At 40.5% G+C, this 24,150-nt stretch overlaps 1 protein-coding gene across 3 annotated transcripts in view; it reads right to left on the reverse strand.

Moving 5' to 3' along the window:
- LMTK2 (lemur tyrosine kinase 2) overlaps nt 1-24,150 on the reverse strand; it is an 84,751-nt gene that overhangs the window by 37,627 nt on the left and 22,974 nt on the right. For all 3 annotated transcript variants that reach the window (XM_068523848.1, XM_068523847.1, XM_068523849.1), the window contains exons 2-6: nt 20,021-20,145; nt 16,883-17,027; nt 11,059-11,132; nt 6,897-7,015; nt 1,148-1,235 (exon numbers count right to left, since the gene is read on the reverse strand). In XM_068523848.1, the coding sequence (XP_068379949.1) occupies nt 1,148-1,235; nt 6,897-7,015; nt 11,059-11,132; nt 16,883-17,027; nt 20,021-20,145 (551 nt within the window). The remainder of the gene's footprint in view (nt 1-1,147; nt 1,236-6,896; nt 7,016-11,058; nt 11,133-16,882; nt 17,028-20,020; nt 20,146-24,150) is intronic.

Genomic DNA, 24,150 nt, shown 5'->3' on the forward strand with positions numbered 1-24,150 from the left:
AAGTAGGATTAACTCTGGTTTCCTTACATGGAGAGAGAGCTTTATGAGGTCCCAGCATCTCTGGAGAAGGGTTAAAATACTGGTTAATTTTAGACCTTGTTACACTAAATATGCATGTTGTAACTTCTAGTGTAACCATACACAAAATTAAGAAACAGTATCTAAAATAGTAGATGGGGAAAACTGAAAAACAAAAAAATTCAAGAATCTAAAAGAAGGTTAGAAAAAAAGCAAGAAAGAAAAGTTGAAGCGGGTAAAAAAATAATACACAACAGGCACATAACATTCCAAATATCTCGTAGGTACAATAAACATAATTGGATGACCTGTTCCATGTTAAGTGACCGGGACTGACAGGTTAATAAAATTCTAACCGTAAGCTAATTACAAGAGATGTCAACCAGAGAAGAGGATTGACAGAGATAAACCAGGCAAATTCTAACCAAAAGAAAGCTGGCATAACTATATTAACATCAATAAAAACAGACTTAATCCTCACTAATGCTTTTAATCTTAAAGAGAGTGCATTCATAATGATAAAAGTTTCAAATTAAGGGAAGTTATATCAACTCTAAATTTGGATCCCTGACACAGCAGGGTATCAAAATGTACAAAGCAAAACAACTAGAACTATAAGGAAAAATAAGGAAAATCCATAATCGGAGCAGGAAGTTTCAACATGCCTCTCAATAACTCATAGAAAACTGACCCAGGCTCCCTCTATCCCTGCCCCCTCCCCACAAATCAGAAGGATACAAGAGATTTGAACAGCCTCATAAACTTGACCCAAAAGATCCATATAGACATACTGTACAGACCACCAGAATACACGTTTTTCTCCCCAGCGTCTACAGATAGAATAAAACACTGACCCTGGGGTAGAGGTGAACATAGCCTAGAGCAGAGCTGCAGCTGACCCAGAGCCAATGAGAACCACTTTGCTCTTATCAGCCACTGAGATTTGGGGGGGTTACTATAACATAACCCACTGAAAGCTAATATATCGAGTTTATTAATAATTTTTCTTTGGAATTAACTAGCTGGGACAGAAGTGAAAGCAGTCCCTCATCCAGCATTTCTATCTGTCAAAAACACTTTGGTAAAAAACTTCTGAATACTTGACTTTGAATTTCTACTGAAAACTTACCAAGTCACAGAACTCAAACACCAGAAGATAGGGGATTGCTTCTACACACTGTCCAACACACTGAAGAATATTTGGATGTTGAAGAATACTGGTAAAAATAAAAGTCATAGTATTGTTCATGAGGGAGCAGGCTAGTAAAATTGTTCAAACAGTAACCGCAAATTTAACATTCTTAATGATTTAAATATGATCAACTGAAAAGAGCACAATAAGATTCTATTTAACAGATGTTTTCTAAGTTATGTAATGATTAAGTAATTCAAAGCCAATCAGGCGAACATTTTCACGAATTAAAACATCTCCTAACATAAGAATCTTTAACTTTAGTAATTTAACTTTATAGATATCATTTTGAAGCATCGTTTAAAAGAAGGCAAACTATATTCAATGAGCATTTCAATCCACATAATAAAATACTCAGTTACCTCTTAGGCCATCTAGCTTATATACTATTTTCATAAATCACAGTACACACAAACTCTTTTTGGAAAATATTTTGTCCAAAACAAAGTTAAAAAAAAAAAAAAAGATACACCAAAATGGTTTTTTAAACTTCAAAACTTTATTTTGAAGCAATAATGAATTAAGAGTAAGTTGCAAAGATAGTACAAAGAGGTCCCATGTTCCCTTCACCCAGTTTTTCCCACTGTTGACACCTGACACAATCAGTGCAATCCCGAAACTAGGGCCCTGACACTAGGGTGCGGTGTGTGTGTGCTTGCAAGTCCTGTTATCACATGTGTGGATTTGTGCAACCACCACTCAACAGAAATGCAGAACTGCCCCCCACCATGAAGATCTCCTATGCTACCCCTTTATGCTACCCCTTTATAGTCACACCGCCGCCGCCCCCAACCATTCCTCAGCCCTGGCAACCACGAATCTGGTTTCCTTTTCTATAATGTTCTCATTTTGAGAATACTATGTAAATGAAATCACACAGTATATGGCCTTCTGAGATTGATTTTTTCACTCAACACAATGCCCTCCAGATTACCCGAGTCACTGCCTGCGTCAGCAGTCCCTTCCCTTCTACTGCTGAGCAGGATTCCATGGCTTGGATGGATGGACCATAGTTTGTTTAACCGGTCACCTATGGAGGGCATTTTAGTTTTTCCAGTTTGAGGCTACTATAAATAAAGCTGCTATAAATAATCACACGAGATTTTGTATGGAAATAAGTTTTCACTTCTATGGGATAAATGCCTAGGAGTGCAACAGCTGGGTTACAAGATGTGATGGTTAATTTTCTGTCAACTTGGCTGAGCCACAGTGCAGATATTTGGTCAAACATTATTCTGGACACTTCTGTGAGGGTGTTTTTGGATGAGATCATCATTTAAATCAGTGGACTTTCAGTAAAAGCAGACGGTGCTCCAAAATGTGGGTGGGCTTTGTCCAAAGAACAAAGACTAGCCTCGCCCAGTGAAGAAGGAATTCTGCCAGCAGATGGCCTTTGGACATGAACTGAACAGTGGCTCTGCTCTAGGTCTCCAGCCTGCTGATCCACCCTGCAGACTTGCCAGTCTCCATAACTGCATGAGCCATTTCCCTAAAATAAATTACCTATCTATCCATCTATCTCTCTCTCGCTATCCATCCATCCATCTCTCCATCCATCCATCCATCCATCTCTCTCTCTCTCTATCCATCCATCCATCCCTCTATCCATTCATCTATCCATCCATCCATCTTTCCATACATACATCCATCCATCTCTCCATCCATCCATCCATCCATCCATCTCTCTCTCTCTCTCTCTATCCATCCATCCATCTATCCATCCATCCAACTATCCATCCATCCATCTATCTATCCATCTATGCATCCAACCAGCTATCTATCTACAGATTCTACCGCCTCTGTTTCTCTGGAGAACGTTGACTAATACATACAGTGGTAAGCGTATGTTTAGTTTTTTAACAAACTGTCAAACTATTTTCCAAAGTGGCTGTACCATTTTACATTCCCAAAAGCAATGCGGGAGAGATCCAGTTTCTCCACGTCCTCACCAGCATCTGGTATCGTTGCTATTTTATTTTAGCTTTCCTAATACTTGCGAAGTGGTCTCTCATCATGATCGTAATTACCCTAGTTAATGATGTTGATCTTTTCATTGCTATCCACAGATCCTCTTTGGTGTCACTTGATGTCTTTTAGATTGTTTATTTTTGTTTTTTACTGTTGAGTTTTGTCTATCTCTCCGCCAAAAACACAGTCCTAATTATGTAGCTATATAAGAGGTCTTGAAATTGGGTCAAATGATTCCTCCAATTTTTATTCTTATTTTTCATAATTTTTTCGGCTATTCTGCTTTTGCCTTTATACATAATTTTAGAATAATCTTGTATATAGGTTTTTAAAATCTTGCTGGGATTTTGAAAGGAATTGCAGGAATCTGACTGGGAAGAATGGACATCTTCATGAATCTTCCAACCCATGAATATGGTATGTCTCTTCGTTTATTTAGACCTTGATTTCTTTCATCAGTTTCTATAGTTTTCAGCATGCAAGTCCTGTACATGTACTTAAGTATTTCTTTTTTGTTTCTGAGTGAATATAAAAGTTATTTTATTTAAAAGTTGGTTTCCACATGTTCATTGATAGTACACAGAAATAAAACTGACTTTTGTATGTTGATCATGCATCCTGCAACCTTGTTGAATTCTCTTACTAGTTCTAGGGGATTTTTTTTTTTTTGGAGATTCCTTGGGATTTTCTGCATATAAACACAGACACTTATGTCCTTCTTTCTGATCTACAGGCTTCTGAATGTTTCCTTTTCTTGCCTTATTGAGCTAGTTAGAACTTCTAGCTCTTATTGAATAGCAGGGATGAGAGCGAACATCTACGTCTTTCTTGATCTTAGGGATAAAAGCATTCAGTCTTTCACCATTAAGTATGATGCTAGATGTAGATTTTTTGTAGATGTTCTTTAATAAGTGGAGGAGAGTCTCATCTAATTCTAGTTTTCAAAGAGTTTTTATCAAGAATTAGTGTGGAGTTTTGTCAAATGTTTTTCTCCACCAACTGACAGGATCATGTGATGTTTCTTCTTTACCCGGTAATTATGATGGATTACACTGATTGATTTTCAAATACTGAATCAGACTAGCATTCCTGGAATAAATTCCAATTGGTCATGATATATAGCTTTTTATATATTTGCTAATATTTTGGTTAGAATTTCTGCATCAGCATCGATGACAGATATTGGTCTATAGTTTTCCTTTTTGTGCTATCTTTGTCAGGTTTTGGTATCGGGGTAATACTGGCTTCATAAAATGAGTTAGGAAGTGTCCCCTCCTCTTCTATTTTCTAGAAAATATTGTGTAGAATTGGCATTAATTCATCTTTAGTCATTTTGTAGAATGCTCTGGTGAAACTGTCTAAGCCTGGGGATTCTTTTTCAGAGTTTTTAAGTTGCAAACTCCATTTCTTCGATGATTATAGGTCTATTCAAATAACCTATTTCATACTGGGTGAGTTGTGGTGGTTTGTGCTTTTTGAGTAATTGGTTCATTTCATCTAAGTTGTCAAATATATATATACGTAGAGCTGTTTGTCCCTTATTATCCTTTTGATGTCTGTAGGGTCTCTTTCATTCCTGATATTAGGAATCTGTGTCTTCTCTCTTTTATTCTCTGTCAGTCTTGTTAGAGGTTTGTCAATTTTATTATCTTTCCAAAGAGCCAGCTTTATGTTTCAATGATTTTTATCTACTGTTATTCTGTTTTCACTTTTATCGACCTCTGCTCTTATCTTTAATATCTACTCCTTCTGTTTGCTTTGAGTTCAGCTTGCTCCTCTTTTTTTGGTCCTTTAAAGTATGAGCTTAGGTTATTGATTTGAGACTTCTCCTCTTTTCCAATGTAACCCCTCTACAGGTGAGGTGGTGTTTCTTTCTCCCTGCTTTTGAGATTTTTTTTGTCTTTCGTTTTCAGAAGTTTGATTATGATGTGTGTTGGCATGAATTTCTTTGGGTTTATCCTGTTTGAGATTTGATCAACTTATGAATCTGTAAGTTTGTCTTTTCAAAATGTGGAACATTTTCCAGTTATTTCTTCAAATACTTTTTCTATCCACTTTCTATCTCCTTTCAATCTGGGATGTCTTGATCTTTTGTTCAAGTCCCCCAAGTCCCTGAGGCACTTTTCATTTTTTTAAACCTATTTTCTTTTTGTTGTTTGAACTGGGCGATATTTATTGTTTTATCTTCAACTTCACTGATTTTTTCCTCTGTCCTCTCCATTCTGCTGTTGAACTCATCCACTGAGTTTTTACTTTATTATATTTTTCAGTTCTAAAGTGTCCACTTTGGTCTTCTTTATGTGGTCTATGTCTTTGCTGAAACTTTGCTTTTTTCATTTGTTTCAAGGGTACTATAACTTTTTTAAAATATAAATTTATTTATTTATTTTATTTTTGGCTATGTTAGGGTCTTCATTGCTGCACACGGGCTTTCTCTAGTTGCGGCGAACGGGGGCTACTCTTTGTTGCAGTGCATGGGCTTCTCACTGCGGTGACTTCTCTTGTTGCAGAGCAGGGGTTCTAGGCATGTGGGCTTCAGTAGTTGTGGCACATAGGCTTAGTTGCTCCACGGCATGTGGGATCTTCCCAGACCAGGGCTCAAACCCACGTCCCCTGCACTGGCAGGCGGATTCTTAACCACTATGCCACCAGGGAAGTCCCAGGGTACTATAATTTATTGCTCATTGAAGCCATTTTTACAACAGCTGCTTTAAAATCCTTGTCAGATAATCCTAACACCTCTGTCACCTTGGTGTTGGTATCTGTTGTCTTTTCTATTTTTTGTGTGCGTTTATTTTATTGAAGTATAGTTGATTTACAATGTTGTGCTAATTTGTACTGTACAGCAAAGCGATTCAGTTGTAAATGTATATATATTCTTTTTCATATTCTTTTCCATTATGGTTTATCACAGGATATTGAATATAGTTCCCTGTGCTGTAACAGTAGGACCTTGTTGTTTATCCATTTTATATATAACAGTGTGCATCTGCTAATCCCAAACTCCCAGTCTATCCCTACCCTGGCCCCCCTCCCACTTGGTAACCACATGCCTATTCTCTATATCTGTGAGTCTGTTTCTGTTTTGTAAACAAGTTCATTTGTGTCATATTTTAGATTCCACATATAAGTGATATCATATGATATTTGTCTTTCTTTGTCTGACTTACTTCACTTAGTTTGATAATCTCTAGGTTCATCCATGTTGCTGCAAATGGCATTATTTCATTCTTTTTTATGGCTGAGTAGTAGTCCATTGTATATAACGTACCACATCTTCTTTATCCATTCCTCTGTCGATGGACGTTTAGGTTGTTTCTATGTCTTGGCTATTGTGAACAGTGCTGCTATGAACAGAGGGGTGCAGGTATCTTTTTGAATTAGAGTTTTGTCTGGGTACCTGACCAGGAGTGGGATTGCTGGACCATTTGGCAACTCTACGTTTAGTTTTTTGAGGAACCTCCATACTGTTTTCCATAGTGACTGCATCAGTTTACATTCCCACCATCTGTCGTCTTTTCTTACTTGAGTTGAGTTCTCTTGGTTCTTGGAAAGATGAGTGATTTCAGCTGAAACCTGGACATTTTGGGTCTTATGAGACTCTGGATCGTATTTAAATTTTGTATTTTACAAGCAGAAATCCCAAAGGCGTTTTAAACACCTGATTTTCAACAGACCACAGACCACGTTTACAAAACATTCGTTACAGTTTACTTACTAGTATGGTTCTCCATTTTTCAAAAAAGTATCGTGTTCCTTTGGGCTCGCACTTGCTTTTAACTCCTTCACTATTACTCTCGCTACACTAGTGCCCGTGTAGATCTCTCCAAGGAGCACCTAAAACCAAAGAATAGTTTTTCACTTCACTTCCATCAACATGATAAAGAAGTATGTTACACTTACCAGGAAATGGAATACAGGAAAACAAATTAAGCAACAGTCAGATGGCTTTCTATTATTTTAAATACTACCTCACGAAAAGCTTGGAAAGCTAAAATATTTTCCTTAAATTTTAAAACAGTCATCAGACTTTTACAACATTCATATATTTATATGTACTTCTTTTCTATTTACTTAAAAATGTTTTATACTTTCACGGAAATTGCCAATGACATTACAGAAGAGTAATTTATTAGTTTGGTTCAAATATAACCCAAATATTTCTCAAAAACACTTCAACTGAGTTGTGTTATTTTGTTATGTCTACTTCACATAGGACAAAATAAACTGACAAACAGCCAGTGTACAAACTATCATTGTATTAAAAATCCACGGCATGCCAGTTATTCCAGGCCTTTATCTTGTACTAAAGCTTCAGTCAAAACACAGGGAAAAAACACTCCACTGAAGTTAACAGAACACAAAATGCGAATGAAAATAAGAACAAGCTACAAGTGATATATTAAGTATTAATATAGGCCAATTCAAAGGCACTCCAAAATACAATATTTAAGATGAAAACGATGATGAAGTAAATATTTTTATCTAATTTGAGAATGGTCAAAACTAAAAGGCTTCCTTTTAAAATAGGTTTTTTATATTTTTATAAAATAGATTAATTTTAATGCCCTGAAAATAGAGAATAAGAACCTAAACAGAATTTAATGTTACATTAGGAATATAAGGGCAGAAAAATGCATAGAACAGGAAACTCTGATAATTAACTAAGCCATATTGTCTGTTTCAAATAACCAGTTTGCACAGATGTAACAAGCCTAACACGTCCATGGTGTCGATTTGCAAACAGGGGAGAATGACTAGAGGACCAGTGCAATGATCTGGCTCACTGTCTCCCTCTCTGTCGCCAGCACTGTTGTCATCCTTGGAGGGCAACGTCTGCAGGGACTATTCACTCAACACCGGGACCTCTCAGTTCTCTGACCTCAATCCTGCTCATCTTTCCTACGACCCCATCTCAGCAAACACTCCCAGGGGTCTAGACCTAGCTAGTAATCATGTTATGTCCAAAACCTTGAATTTTAACTTCTTCTCTACCCGTCCTTCGATTTCCAGCTCACTTACTTCAACAGTCTAATCCAACAAGTGCACAACTTGCCCCCCAATCCACTAATGATCCCGCTTTGCCACCCTCCTGTCCTGACTGCAGGCCCCGCTACCCTCCCTGACAGCTTAGAGCCCACGACCCTTCACTCCCATCACCCCCGCGCCCTCTCACTGAGGTCTATTAGCTCAGCCAAGCCTCACTGCTGCTTAAATCCATCTACTTGCCTACAATAAAAAGCATCAAAAGTAGACAAAAGCCATGATGAGTGGTCTCATTTTAAATCTGGGAGGGTCCTCAGCACTGCTCACCACCCCTCCCATTTCCCCAGTTGATATACCTTCCCACCTTCTCCTCCTGTTCAAACTTCATGTACATCTTTTCACTCCTGCATTTCAAACGGGCCTTCTATTTACTGAAGAAAATGATCAGAAGTGAACCTGCTCATTTTAACACCAAATCCACCTGCACCTGTGTACACATCCTGTTTCTGCTCCCATTTCAGGAGAGAAACTGTCTCTGTGCCTAAGACCAAGTCCTACAAAAATGCTATGGATCCCTTCTACGCTTACACCCCCTCCCACAGTATCAGTCCCCCCTCCCATATAAACATGCTAAAATAGCAGCATATACTATAAAAAAAAACAATCAAAAAACCTTCCCGGGGGCTTCCCTGGTGGCACAGTGGTTGAGAGTCTGCCTGCCAATGCAGGGGACACGGGTTCGAGCCCTGGTCCGGGAAGATCCCACATGCCGCGGAGCGAATGGGCCCGTGAGCCACAATTACTGAGCCTGCGCGTCTGGAGCCTGTGCTCTGCAGCAAGGGGGGTTGTGATGGTGAGAGACCCGCGCGCCGTGATGAGGGGTGGCCCCCGCTTGCCGCAACTGGAGAAGGCCCTCGCACGGAAATGAAGACCCAACACAGCCATAAATAAATAAATAACTAAATAAATAAATAAAATTAAAAAAACAAAAAAAACAACCTTCCCTTGACCCTTGGATGGGCCCAAACAGCTCATAATTTCTCTGTTCCCTTTTAGATTAAAACTCCTCAACAGAGTTGTCTAAATGTGCTATCTCCAGTTTCTCCCTGGAACCCACCCCACGTGAGGATGTGACATGGCCCTTTTGAGGTCACAAGGACTGAATCTTTTGAGGATACCATGCACTGCATGCTGCTGGGTCCTAATTCTCCCAGCCTTCATCTTGCTCAGTGTGTCCGAGCATCTACTGCAATTCATCTTCTGGAGCTCCTCCTCAGACCTTCAGAATAATGCTCCTCTCTCCTGTGCCCTCTCCTACTCACTGGCTGACTCTTCTGTCTCCCTCACAGGGTCTCCCTGACTGTGCTGATCTCCCCACTGCAGGGCCTCAGGGCTCGGTCCTTGCGCCTCCCCCTCTCCTCTGTGTTAGCGTTCTCGGTGATTTCATCTAGCCTCAAGTACCACCTCTACACTGAATTCTCCCAAGTTTATATCTCTGTCTTGAACTCTCAATTTGCATTTCCAACTGCCTACATGGTATCTCCATTTGCACATCTGAGAGCCATCTCACCCCTGATGTATCCAAAAGTGAACCCATCTTCCTCCCCCACGTCTGCTTCTCCCTAGTCTTTTCCATCTCAGTTCACAGCAACTCCATGCTTCTTGCCAATCGGGCCATAAAGCCGTCATCCTTAACTTCTTTCCCTCTCCAGACTCCGTATCTGCTCCATCCCAAGTCCTGTGTGCTCCTGTTAGAACCTCGACCTCTCCATGCTATCATCCAGGTCCAAGCCTGCCTGCAACTCTCCCTAGACAATTGCGGCAGCCTTCTTACCAATTTCCCTGCTTCCCCGTGGCCCTCTACAACATGGCGATCCTCTCAACCTGTAAGCCAGGTGATATCACTCATCCCCAGATCCTGGAGTACCTTCCTAGCCCCCTCTGAGGAAAAGTCAAAGTCTCTAAATGCAGGAAATACCTCACGTCCCCTGGCTCCCCTACCCCTCTCTGAGCCTGTCTCCTACCACTGACTGTTTACTGTCTGATCACCCCCCAGCCCCAACTAGAAATTTCAGCTTTGACAGGGCAAGGGTTCCATCTCGTTTGCTGCTACATTCCCAGGACTCCACAGGCCAGGACTTTACCATCTTCCTCCACATCGTACTCCCAGCACCAAGAACAACGTCTGATACATAATAGGTTTTGCTAAATGGCTTAGAAGATCTGGTAACTAATAAAGTTTGGATGACATGAAAGATACAGGACAAACAACTCTTATCGGAAAGACAAGAAGCATGAGATGGTTGACTACAGAGCAAATACATCTTCTGGTCGTGACCGCCCTGCTTATGATGCAATGATCACTCAGTTACACCCTCTTACAAAGAATGATTGCTCCATCATAGAAATAGTTGTTATAAAAAGATTATTCCTTCTGTGGTAAAAAGATCGACAAAGCACCTTATTATAGGTCACTTGACAGGCTACGAGAAACACAAGAGTTCTTCACAATGGTTTTCATTATAACCATACTATCCGTCTATTATAAAGTGGTTTAAGCGTCATAAGGGAAGGGGGAGAAGAAAGAAGAAACAAATAATTTGAGGAGGACAAAAAGCTTCTAAAATTCCCATCCCTTTTCCCTTCTTACCGTTGTCTGCCAACAACTAGAAAAGTCTCTGATATAGAAATAAAAGACCTTCTTGGAAAAACTCACACACCCAGGAATGCTGACACTCACACTTCCACATGGTTTCAGGGGCCAATGGAGAAATTCAATAGGTACCATAGTGTGTAGACAGTATGTGGACTGTCACGTAACACAAGTCTTAATTAGCTTTAAATTCTAAACAGTATAAGTAGGAGGGGAAAAAATGAAAGTGAACAAACTTTACCTTTCCAAACCAGCCATTTCCAATTTCCTGTATATAGTTTAGACTGTGGCGGGCAACTTGAGACTTCAAACCTTCTGTAGGAAAAAGAACATTGAAAACCAAAGATAAGTATTTAACTGAAATAAATATTAAATACATAACCTATAAAGTACAAACACCAACATAAATTTAATGTTTGTGATAATAAAGGTAGAAATAAATACATAAAACATCTCTCTCAAACTAATAGTGCCAAAACGGTCTCAAATTTTAAAACTGACAGTATTTGTGAATGAGTATCCTGCCCTGACTTTAAGCTCCTGCACTGAATCCTCTGACCAACTACCCTACTATAACCACCAGTCACCACCACCTCACTGGCCTTTACTCAGTCCTTACTCTTATGGCAGAGTAGGGACCTCCAGGGTTGTCCCTCCCTAGAAACACTGAAAATCTTGTCAAAAAACTGTCAGCATCAACCTTATCAGAACTCTGGAGGGTGGCAAAGGTTCATGGCAACCAAAGAGAACCAGGAGGAAGGCCACTGAAACAGGGAGACTTGCTTTGTGGCCTTTAATTTACCCGTGTCCTACCTCCCTCGCAGCACATCTTAAAGATGACTCATGTGCCAGAGTGGGTGCTGGTTCCAGAGGGAGCATAGTGACCTTCTTCCCCAGGAACTGTGCTTCTTTTTGACCTGACTGGGGTTTCCTGGAAGGCCTGCTGCAGTGGTGCCCCTTGTCCCACCTAACTTGGGCTCTATCAGGGTGGAGAGGCTTCACGTGCCTCAAAAACAACGAAAGCCAAGTGGACAAGGTGCTGCTGCCTGGGGCAAAAAAAAAAAAACAAAAAAACAACCGAGGCAATAATAGACAGGCTGGAGCTTTAGCAGAAAAGCCCAGTGAAATTTGGGGGGTTTGGGGGAATATGGGCTTTTTTAAGAAAAGCTATTATTACACAAACAGGGGAACTTAGAGAGCCACGTGCATGCCCAGGGAAGCACACACACTCAGAAGAGAGCCGAGAAGAACAGAGGCTTCACCTCTGGCAAGTCTCATGCTCAGCAAAGCAGGAAGTGAAGGCTAAGGCAGAGCTGTCAGCGGCCAGGCTGAGGACTTGCCCCAACACAGAGCCAGTCTGCCAGGACCTAGACATCATCTGTCGTTTGTTTCCTTTCTATTTTCTTCTTTTTTTGCATATTATTCAAAATGTCCAGTTTTCAACAAAAAATTACAAACCAAATAAAAAACAACAAAGAATGCTACATGCACTGGTACAAAAGGTATTTAAAAGGAAGTGTCCCTGAGAAAACAGACATTGGCCTTACTGGACAAGACCTTAAATCAACTGTCTTAAAAACGCTGAAAAGGCTAGAGGAAACCACAGACAAAGAACCAAAGGAAACTGAGAGAATGATATCCCAATAAATAGAGAAGACCAATAAAGTGATAGAAATTATTAAAAGAAGCCAAATAGAATTTTGGAGCTGAAAGTGCAATAACCAAAAAAAAAAAAAAAAAAAAAAAATCACAAGAGGGTTTCAACAACATATTTGAGCAGACAGACTAATCAGTAAACCTGAAGGGAGGTCAAATGAAATTATCCAATCTCTACATTGTTCTGTGTTTTCTCTGGCAGTCATTTACCAAGCCTTCTCAGATAGGCTTAGTACATTGCTCCAGAGTGAGCTCTGACTAGTGCAGTGTTTTGTCCTTTGTCAGACACCTAAGTCTTTTAATTGGTGGGTTTCAACTCAGAGACAATTGTTGATTAATAGCTTGAGTCTCAGGCTGGGAAGGTTTCCAAAACCAGCACCAAAGAGGGAGCTGTGACAGTCCAGTCCAAAAGGACTCCTCTACCTAGTATGCTTTATTCTTGATGTTGAAGCCGGGAAATCAATATTTCAGCTGATTTATTCTTTAATTTTCTTCTCTTTACATTTTCCTCTAGATCCCAAAAAATGTAAACAAAAATGGTTTTCTATTTTATTTTAGTGGTAACTGCTTTTCCCTGTAGCAGTTATATGTGCTACTCTATTTTCCCTATTATACGTGTTCTAAGGCTTGCTTGCTGGTGATTGGTTGATGCCAAGGCATAGAAAGAGCATGGTGTGTAGGGGAGCTACATGTGGTTTAGAATCACTGAAGGGTGATGTGTGACCTGGGAATCAACAAAGTAAGGCTAGAGATTATGGCAGGAGGGGTTTCTACCTTGCCTCCCTCTGCTCTGGGGGAGGAAGGGAAGCTACCTCAGGATTTTTAGTGGGAAGGAGATATTATCAGGCTTGGTCTATCACCATCACTCCAGTGGTAGTAGTTTGGAGTGAAGGGAGATACACTAGAAGCTGGGATGTTTGTCAGAAGGTTGTTGCAGTCATCCATCCAGGTTAGAGATGTAAGGATCTCAACTAGAGCAGTGGTAGTAAAGATTGAATGGAGAATATTAAGAAGATGAAATGAGCATGTCCTGGTGATTGACTGGGCACAGGGATGAGTAATGGATGATGTCCAGGGTTCCTACTGGGTGACTGCATGGATGGCATGACACAAACTGATATAGAAAATAGTGGAAAGAGGATGTGTTTAGGATCGGACAGACATCCTGAACTTGAGAAGCCTATGGAACAGGCACAGAGACCTGCACAGCAGGCTGTTGAGTATTCAAGGCCGAAGCTGGATAGTGATTGCAAACGTGAGGAGCAGAAGATCCCTGCATGAGACAAAGAACTACTGAGTGAAGATACCCCATACAGCGCTAAGGTTCATTCTGTTGCATTGTCCCCCTGCATGATATGTATGTTTTACAAAGAGAATTGGCACGACCCAATACCCATGAGACTGGATCAGGCAATTCCAAAGTTATTACAAGAAATTTATATTCGAGTTACTAATGAGATGAAATTACTACGTTGTGCTACTAGTCGCTGCAGAGAGCAACACGGGCTTTGGGGTGATGTGCTTCTGTACGACTGGATGGGTGCATGCACTCCATTTGTTGTATACATTAGTGAGCCTCATCGTAGAATTAGAACTTTAAAAACTGATAGGCTGTTGTTAGTTGCCTGTAAGACAAACCTGCTAAAGAAACACAGGCCACTGCTGTTTGAACTCTGGATATAGAAAAAGAAAAACTCAAGAGTTTTTTTCCTCCTCTCCTTATCCTTTAAAATTAAAAATGCTTCCCCTTTCTCTTTTTTAAGTAACTATGTAATAACTTTTGGGTAGCAACATAAAAATTAAAGGGTAGGCCAGAATGGGGAAATTTTTAATTAAACTGGGGATTTTGTTTGTTTCTTCGTTATTAAAAAAAGTTGGGCCAAAATCCCAATTTCCCTCTACTCCCTTTTTATATATACTTATGCATTTGGCAGAGTTCATGACAAAACCTCTTCCCAGCTGAGGACGGGCCAAAAGCCTTTTCTGAAGCTCCTACTAATTTGGATTAAACTAACTGGTCGAAAGCTTCACACAAACTCTGCCAGGAAATGTCATAAGATCCCTTGACATTTAATTCTACAAACAGTCTTATCTTTTGGAGCAAAATAGAGAATAAAAATTTATTTTTTGATTTAAAAAAAAAAAAAAGAATGAAAACATTAATGAATGAAGTCTAAGGGACTTGTGGGATACCATCAAGTGGACCAACATAAATATAATGACAGCCCCAGAGGATGAGGGAGAAAAGGAAGCAGAAAGAATACTTGAAGATATAATGGTAAAAAATGTCTCAAATCTATGAGAAACATGAATCTATACATCTAAGAAGTTCAACAAAGTCCAAGTAAGATAAACTCAGAGATCCACACCAAGACACATTATAATCGAACTATCAAAAACCAAAGATAGAGAATTTTGAAAGCAGCAAGAGAGAACAAGTCATCACGTTCAAGGGATCTTCAATAAGATCTTCAATAACAATTCCATGTCTCATCAGAAACCATGGAGGCCAGAAGGCAGTGGGATGGCACATATAAAGTACTAAAGAACAGTACCATCAACCAAGAATTCTATACCTAGCAAAACCGTCCTCCAAAAATGAAGGAGAAATTAAGACATTCCCAGATAAACAAGTTTAAGAAGTCTGCTGCCAGTACACCTGCCCTATAAGAAATGCTAAAGGGAGTCCTTCAGGCTAAAATAAAAGGACATTAAAGAGTAACTAGAAGTCATATGAGGAAATAAAGATTTCTGGTAACTACATAGGTAAAATAAAAGCCAGTATTATTGTATTTTTGTGTGTAGCTCCTCTTTTTACTTCTTATATGACTTAAAAGACAAACGCATTAAAAAATTATATAGTCGACCCTTGAACAACACAGGTTTGAATTGCACGGGTCCACTTAAATGTAGATTTTTTTCAATAAATACTATAGTACTACACAATCCACAGTTGGATGCAGAACCATGGATACAGAAGGCCGACTATAAAGTTATACACAGATTTTCAACTGTGTGCAGGGCTGGGGGGGGGTGGTTGTGTGGGGGTGTGGGTCAGCACTCTTAACCCCCTCATTGTTCAAGAGTCAACAATAAATCTATGTTAATGGGCACACAATGTATAAAGCTGTAATGTGTGGCAACATAAAGGGAAGGAACAGGTTTTATATGCTGGTGAATATAAATTCAGTTGTTATAAATTCAAATTCAGTTGTTATAAATTTAAGGTAATTGTAATTCCATTATAATCACTTTTTAAAAATATAAAAAATATACACAAAAGGGAATGAGAAGGGAATCAAATGATATGCATGCATGGGCACACACGCGCCCATACACACATACACACACACGCACAAATTCCAGTGGCCTGTCTTGCAGAAATGGAAAAACTGATCCTAAAATTCATATAGAATTGCAAGGGACTCAGAATAGCCAAAACAATCTAGAAAAAAAAAAAAGTTGGAAGACACATACTTCCCAATTTCAAATCTTACTACAATGCTACAATAATCAAAACAGTGTGGTACTGACATAAGGATAGACATATAGATCAATGGAATACAACTAAAAGTCCAGAAATTAACCTAAACGAATATGGTCAACTGATTTTCAACAAGGGTGCCAAGACAATTCAAGGGGGGAAGAACCGTCTCCTCAAAACTTGTTGCTGGGACAACTAGCTATCCACTTGTAGAATTAACCTGGATCATTACCTCACACCATATACAAATATTTTGTATGAAACACACCAGCTGTGTCATGTTTTAGCTAGCTTTTTTTTTAATATAGCCTACAGCAATATTAATCAACTGTTCAGTTTATACTGCCCTAACCATACACCGCTGTGTGTGCAGTACCAAGGCAGGCTTGGTACCTACAAAGACTTAAAGAACCTTCTCAGCAGTATTAGAAATCCCTAATTATTGAACCACTAGTGATATTCTATTTTATAACAAGAAATTAATTAACAACTAATGAAACCTCTATCCTCTATCTTAGCATGGAAAGTAATATCCAAATGTACCTCTCCTCCGCAAACGCAGGACATCCCAGTAGAAAACAGCAGTGTCCTACTCAGCCAGACAGGCAGTGTTGAGAACTGGCAGAGAAGCCTGTCTACCAACACAGAGGCCAGGAGCCTCTGTCAGAGTATTCCATTTTGAAGAATCGAGGAGACCAATTTACTCTTATGCCAGAGTCAAGGTCCAAAAGGAAAGGACTCAGCTTTTGCGGGAATGCAATGGGCCTGACCACTAGAATTCAGCTTCACCAGACAGCAGAAGGAAGAAAGATTAGCAAGCAGATGAGACAGGCAGTCCAATTTTTTTATGATTAGTAGCACGGCTCCCTTTCTCACTTCTCAGAAATTATTCATGGAAACATGACATCAGGATGGAAGGTCTTACCTATAGAAGGCTGGAATTGTGATGGAGCTGGTAGTGAAATATTTGGTACTGAAAGTGTGAAAACTTCTGCTGGGGATTGAACAGAGGGAGTATCTTCTGCTGGTGGTGTGAAATCGATCTCATCATCAAAATTATCTTCAAATTCCTAAAATAAAGGATGAGCAATGTTATATCTAATATAAATCAGCTTGAGAGTAAATACCAAAAACATCTGCTAACATTTAAGATATGAACATTTATTCACTCATTTGGAACACACTGCCATAATTTTTTTTTCCAATTTGTACTGACTTCAAGTAAAAAGCATATGTAATTGTGTTCTCCAACTCAAAATAGCAGAATAAATAAGATCTGAAAATAAATTATACATATTTTATGTAATTTCTTAAACTGATAACTTGAAGTTAAATGCAAAGTTTTCTAAAATGACCCTGGAACTTAAAATGGAAATACTCTTCCAGTTTCAACATTTTATTTTTAAGTTACTATAGTTTAAGGTATTCTTTTTATTACTATTATTCACTTTCACAAAATCTGTCTGCATATTGAATCAAAACATTTATTTTTCAATTGTATATGTACTTCTAGTTGCTGTGTGATTTCAGTCAAAATAAAGATAGTTAAAAGACTCAGAAAAGATATTTTTAAGCGAGTCCTATTTCTCTGGAAAGAGTAATAATGGATAAATTATTAAACTGGGTAAAAAAATCATCAGGATCTGAACCAGGAAGGTCAGTATTAAACTCTGTATCACATAAGTGCAATGAACATTCTAAGAACATCCAGCTTTCTAAAGATGGCAACTTTAATATTGAGGCTGCACCAATAAAGCTGTGGAAACCTTTTAAGTGACTGTCCAGCAGAAAGCTATCCTGACTCTTCCTACCATCATTCCAGTGAGCTGGGCCTACCGTGGTGTCCATGTTAATTTAACATAGATACAGATGATTATCAAGGTCTTTCATTCAGATAATTAATGAGCATTACCCCACCAGGCGCCATGACAGAAGCTGAAAGAGACTGTTTTCCACTCATCTACACAGCTCCCTTTTCTACGACCTCCCTCTACCCCACCCGCCCCCATGCAAGGGAGAAGCTGAAAGTTGCAAGGGTGGATTTCTCTGATATAACATTTATGCTCTCACATGCATGCGAAAGGGCATATTCTTATATATGTCATACACGTTGTCAAGTGCATTGGGACACTATCACTATTTGTATCGGGGGAGGGGAGAGCAGGACACTTCAATCTGTGAGGTCACCTCTAAACAGAACAGCTTTGTCCAATTTCCCCTTCGGACATTCCTAAAAAAAGACTTCATCCATCACTCCTAACCTTGGCAGCAGCAGGATATATACCATTAGGCAGCAGATGATTCTAAAGATTCACAGAAGTAATACAGTATAACAGCAATAAAAACAACAACAACAACAGTATAACAACAATAATAACAACAATGGGGTCGTGAGAGAAGACCGGGTCACTTGTAAAAGACTGCAGCTTCTTGGCCTGTAAATGACTTCCCAGGGACCATTCAGTTCTGAAACGCCACACTTCTAAGTCTAAAGGAAACCCACAAATGATAGATGGTGACACTCTTCTTCGGTTACAGTCTGGAAGCTGGAGAGGATCCTCTGTACGGTGTGGTCCCTGAGCCGCCTGCATCAGAATCACCTGGGGAAGCCCGATAAAAACACACCCTCCCTGAATCTGTGTCGTCATAAATGCCCTGGGTCCACACTAAGCATCAGGGGGGGTTAGAACAATTCAAGGCAAGAATGAGGTACCGTGATGTGAGAGAGAAACTGGCTTTCATTTTCAGAAACACTGATCAGGCTTTATCTTTGTCCCCAAAGGGCCAGGTGTCTGTGCAAAGTCCCTTAGCAAGACTGACAGCCAAGGGACACGGATTCTCTGCCCACCTTTGTGCCCCCGTGCGGCGCAGTCGCTGGGTTCCCACAGAAGTGTCTGCACTGATCCGAGGGCCTAGGCGCTCATGTCCTCCATGTCTGGGGTGAAATCTTCTAAAGAAAATGACCTGTGCTCATGAGCCTTTTCCCCCAGACCCCCACCCCAGTCCTCCACCCTCCATCCTCTGTGTGTATAACACTGGCGCCCAGCCAAAGGGACAGCACATCTTCTCTCCTCAGAGCTGCCACCAGACCCAAGGTAAAGGGAACACACGACAGAAACAGGTGTGAGGCTCGAGAAATAAGGTCCACACGTCCACGAAAAAGGTTTTCCCCTGAGCTGAACCACGGTCCTCAGGACTCCTGGGACAGCCCTAGTCCAGTTGGTAAAGCTCTATATTAAAGACCATTTCCTCTGCATGTGCACATTCCTTTTTTTTCCTTCTTTTATGTACTCCTTTTTAATAAGTCTTCACTGAGCCCTAACACATGCCAGCACTAAGTTCTAGAGGGGATATCCCAGCTGGTTTCTGGCAGACTCCACCCATCCTCAGCAGCTACGACAACAGTGCTTCTATATTATCACCTCCCCCACCTCCACCCCCGACCCTGGGCAAGCTTTACAACTGGCACCCTTCTTCTCTCCTCCTTAGGGAACTCAGGGATCGAGGTAAACTGAAAGATGCTCTTCCTCACGCACAAAACACACTGGCCTCAATGATCTCAACAACCACAAAATCACCAGCACATAGTTTGGAAAAAAAATCAAAACCAGCCTGCTTCTCCTTATAGGCCTTATAGCAAGTGAATTCAATCCTCATTCCTTATTCCTCACTTGACAAAACTTAAATTAAAACAGGCAAGTGGCTACTGTCAATAATGCTCTGACGCAGGGCCAGCACCTGCAGCCAGTGAGCGAAATCCAGACCTACTTTATTCTGTACACGAGATTTCACTGGCACACAGCAGTGACCACCTGTTCCCATGCTGTCTGTGGCTCGTGTGGCCACAATGGCCGAGTTGAGAGTTGAGTAGCCATGACAGAGACTGTATGGCCCACAGTATTTACTATTTACAATAGCTCTTTATTTAACTTTAATATTTACTATCTGGCCCCTACAGAAAAAAATCTGCCAACCCCTGCACCCAAGGAACTGTGATATACAGCCGTTCTACTGGTAAATGTATCAGAGGATGACTTTAAATGTTCCTACCATCTGTGCTCACCTTAAAGTCTATTTCTGGGTCCTTACAGCAGGATACACAGTTTGCAATTAACACTATTAATATCATTAAACTGCACACAGACAGGATCACAAAATATGAGGAAATTTCTGCAGCAGGTGCCTCCCCTGGAAAGAGAAATAAACAATATTAACATGCGCATTCCAAAATCAACTTTAATAAGTGAATCAATATATTTTCTGCCAGATACAAATGGGACCAAGAGTTAATAAAATAATGCTCAAATGCTCAAGATAAAGCTGATGACCAACCCAGGATAAGAAGTTAGAGGTTTTTTTTTTTTTAAAAACTCCTGATTTGGGGACTTCCCTGGCGGTCCAGTGGTTAAGACTTCACCTTCCAACGCAGGGGGTGTGGGTTCAATCCCTAGTCAGGGAGCTAAGATCCCGCATGCCTCGAGACCAGAAGCAATATTGTAACAAATTCAATAAAGACTTTAAAATTGGTACAAATCAAAAAAAAAAAAAAAATCTTAAAAACTTCTGATTTTGAAATAATTTCAGATTTACAGAAGAGTTGCAGAGACAATGCAGACAGTCCTCATATACCCTTCACCTCGCTTCCACTAACATTAGCATCTTACATAGTGTATTTATCAAAGCTAAAACAGTAACACTGGTACAATACTATGAATACTAATTGAACTTCTGACTTTATTTGGATTTTACCAGTTTTTCCATCAACACCCTTTTTCCTTTCCAGGATTCAATCCAGGCCACCAATGTTGCATTTACTCATCGTGTCCCCTTAGTCTCCTCTGATCTCTGATGTCTCTCTGTCCGTGTTTCGTAACTCCAACACTCTTGAAGAGTACTGGTCAGTTATTTTGTAGAATGTCCCTCAAATGGGGTTGCCTGATGTTTTCTCATGACTGGACTGAAGTTACAGATATCTGGGAAGAATCTAGAACACCACATGGTGAAAGGTCCTTCTCATGACATCGTATCTGGGGCATGTGATGTTGGCACAATCATTACCAGTGACGTGAAACTGGATCCCTTGGCCCAGAGGGTTTCTGCCAGGTTTGACCACAGTGAAGTTACCCTTTTCCCTTCGCATACGCCTCTCTTCAGAAGCGGGTCACAAAGTCCAGGGAACACGCACGGGTAAGGGAATTAAGCTGTACTTCCCGGAGGGAGGAGTGTCCCAGGATGTGTAGACACAGGTCAAAAGGACTACAGTAACTGATACCCGGGGGTACACTCTGAGGCTCTTCACACACCCCGGGTCTCCGGGAAGCTTTACACCATAGTTTTCACCGGAGTTGTGCGTCCTCCCTGCAGCAATGAACACTGTGATGTTTTAGTGGTGATTTTTCTATTTCCCTTATTCCTTCCACATTTATTACTTGGTACTCTTCTGTAAGGAGGATTTGTCCCTCCTCCACACTTATTTATTCAGTCATTTACAAAGTTATGAACTCATAAGATATTTATTTTATTCTTTGGGTTATAATCCATTATTCTCATTTCTTTGTGGCTCAAATTGTTCCAGCTTTGGCCCCTGGGAGCTGTTTCAAGTTGACTCCTGGGTCCTTCAGACATGCCCCATCCTTTACTTTTTTCCTCCTATACTTCGTCACTCTCTGATGCTATACGATAAGTTCCAGGCTCCTCTTATATTTTCCCTCCTCCGGCTTTAGAATCAGCCACTTCTCCAAGGAGCTCCTGTCACAATAAAGAAACTGAAAACTACAGCCTGTGACCAGTTTTTGCTCGCGGGGGCGGGGGCAGCTAAGGATGATTTTTACATCTTTAAAGGGCTGTTTCGGGGGAAAAAAAAAAAAAGAATTTGTAATAGATACTGCATGTGAGCCATTGACAGAAAAAGTCTGCAACCCCTGTCTAGAGCAGAAAGATTCTCTCCGCTTACTTTCAGCAAAGACTTAGTTATCTGGAAAGCATCTTACTCAACTAGGGCTAGTTTGAACCCTTTTTTGTTAGAGCAAATTGTTAAGTCTTACCTACCAGTATTTTACTAAGAAATACACTTTTCTTTTTTTCTCTCCTGCTTTGAGATGTAACTAACACATAACACGGTGTAAGTTTAAGGTGTACGACATGATAATTTCATATACATATATATTGTGAAATGATTATCACAGGCAAGTCAGAAATAAACTTTTCCTTAAAATCCCCACCAACGGCTAATTATGTGTTCAGAGGCACAAAGCAGGAGGCCTGGAGGCAAGTTAAGGAACGATGCCACCATTTTTCTTGAATGAGATCACAGTACCTGAAGAAAGCAAAAACTAACCAAACTCTTATGTGAGTAAAACACATTCCTGAACAAAAAAGGCTCTTCTCTAGTGAAGAGCAGAGAAGCCTAAAGGAGTCGGCACATCAGGTGCAAAGCAGGAATGAATTCCTTCCCGATAACAAAAGTCTACTGGAGAATGAGCACTGCTGGAACCTGCTTTGTCACAAGGGGGCTCGGACTCCGCTGCAGCCTTCCTCCTTAAAAATAATGTCATTAACCAAAGGTTGTCAAGCACCTGCAAGCTCTAAACCCACAAAATCGAACACAGAGGGAAATCCACACATGAACACAGAAGAAGGCAGAATTCCCTAACAAGGGACACTGGTGTCCATCTGGAAAACTAAGCGAAGCAAGGAGCCTGAGCCACTGAGAGCCGACCTTCTAGAACCAATACCCAGCTCGGCCTGTGCTGCCCACTGGTATTTTCTTATAACTCTGTTTCACTCCCCCTGACTCATAATAAGGATTAAATATGACTCCTGAGGCTTATGTGGCAAAGCACTTTCATATACACTGTATTTTACTGATTTTTTAAATAAATTTATTTACTTATTTATTTATTTGTTTATTTTTGGCCGCATCGGGTCTTCGTTGCCGCACACGGGCTTTCTCTAGTTGCGGTGAGTGGGGGCTACTCTTCGTTGCAGCGGCTACTCTTTGTTGCAGAGTCTGGGCTCAAGGCACGTGGGCTCAGTAGCTAGGTTCCCGGCTCTAGAGCACAGGTTCAGTAGTTGTGGCGCACGGGCTTAGTGGCTCCGCGGCATGTGGGATCTTCCCGGACCAGGGCTGGAACCCGTGTCCCCTGCATTGGCAGGCGGATTCTTGACCACTGTGCCACCAGGGAAGTCCTATTTTACTGGCTTTTAAGATGAGGCTTGCCCACTGCATTTTAAGATCTCTAAATTTCAGGGCTATCTTACACTCGAAAGAAGCTGTTTTCATTGGCAGCATTTCTTCTCTCTTAATGGCACAAAAATAAGGGTGTGTCATTATCGGTCATATCTGAGATTTGATATAGCATTATTTCATTTGATCGTCACAACGCCAGCTCCATGTCACAGACGAGGACACCGATGTGCCTAAGGACACGAGGTGGGAAGGCAGCTGGGCCAGACTCTGGGTTCAGGTGCTGGGTACAAGTCCCTTGATACCACACTGATTTGCCTCATTGTTTTTAACATTTAAAAACAGCCCAAGTGCTTCGAACTGAAGCCTCTCACTGTAATTAAGACAGTTCATACTTCTCCAAACTCCAGAGAATGAATAGTAAACAACTTTTTTCTCTCTTTTCATCCATAATTTAGCATCACACCCTATCATAAAATTTGATCAAAACTGCCTGAGGGCCAGCTCAATATCTGATCCATAAAACTGTCTTCTGTGAGTCATCAGGCAGGCATGAAAAGTCATACCCGTGTTAAAAATATCTAGTTATGCGGAGTTTTGCCTGACCTTGATAACGTATTTATTTCTGTTAAGACACTGCAGGGGCCTCTGCTCTCCTGGACTCAGATTTCCTCAAGGCATACAAGTCCACTCCACCTCAATGTCTACCAGGCCCACTGAAAGGATTCTAAATCACTACCTGAGAAATTTACTAGATAGCCTCTAGTAGAAATTTTTACAGTTTTACCACTTCTAGACACGATTTTATTTACTGTATTTTTCTTTTGATCAGCCCAAAGTCCTATGCGTTAAAAAAAAAACAAAACACAACTGTATACCAACAGAGGAAAACTTCCATACAATAAAGAAAAACTTGTATAAAATGAAGAAATCAAACCAGCCTCCTACAGGCTGCAAGGTGAGATGGGTTTGCATAAACCTCAGAGAGGAAGTAAATTCTAGACTGG

This window comes from Eschrichtius robustus, chromosome 16, assembly GCF_028021215.1.
Source record: "Eschrichtius robustus isolate mEscRob2 chromosome 16, mEscRob2.pri, whole genome shotgun sequence".
NCBI classification, from domain to species: domain Eukaryota; kingdom Metazoa; phylum Chordata; class Mammalia; order Artiodactyla; family Eschrichtiidae; genus Eschrichtius; species Eschrichtius robustus.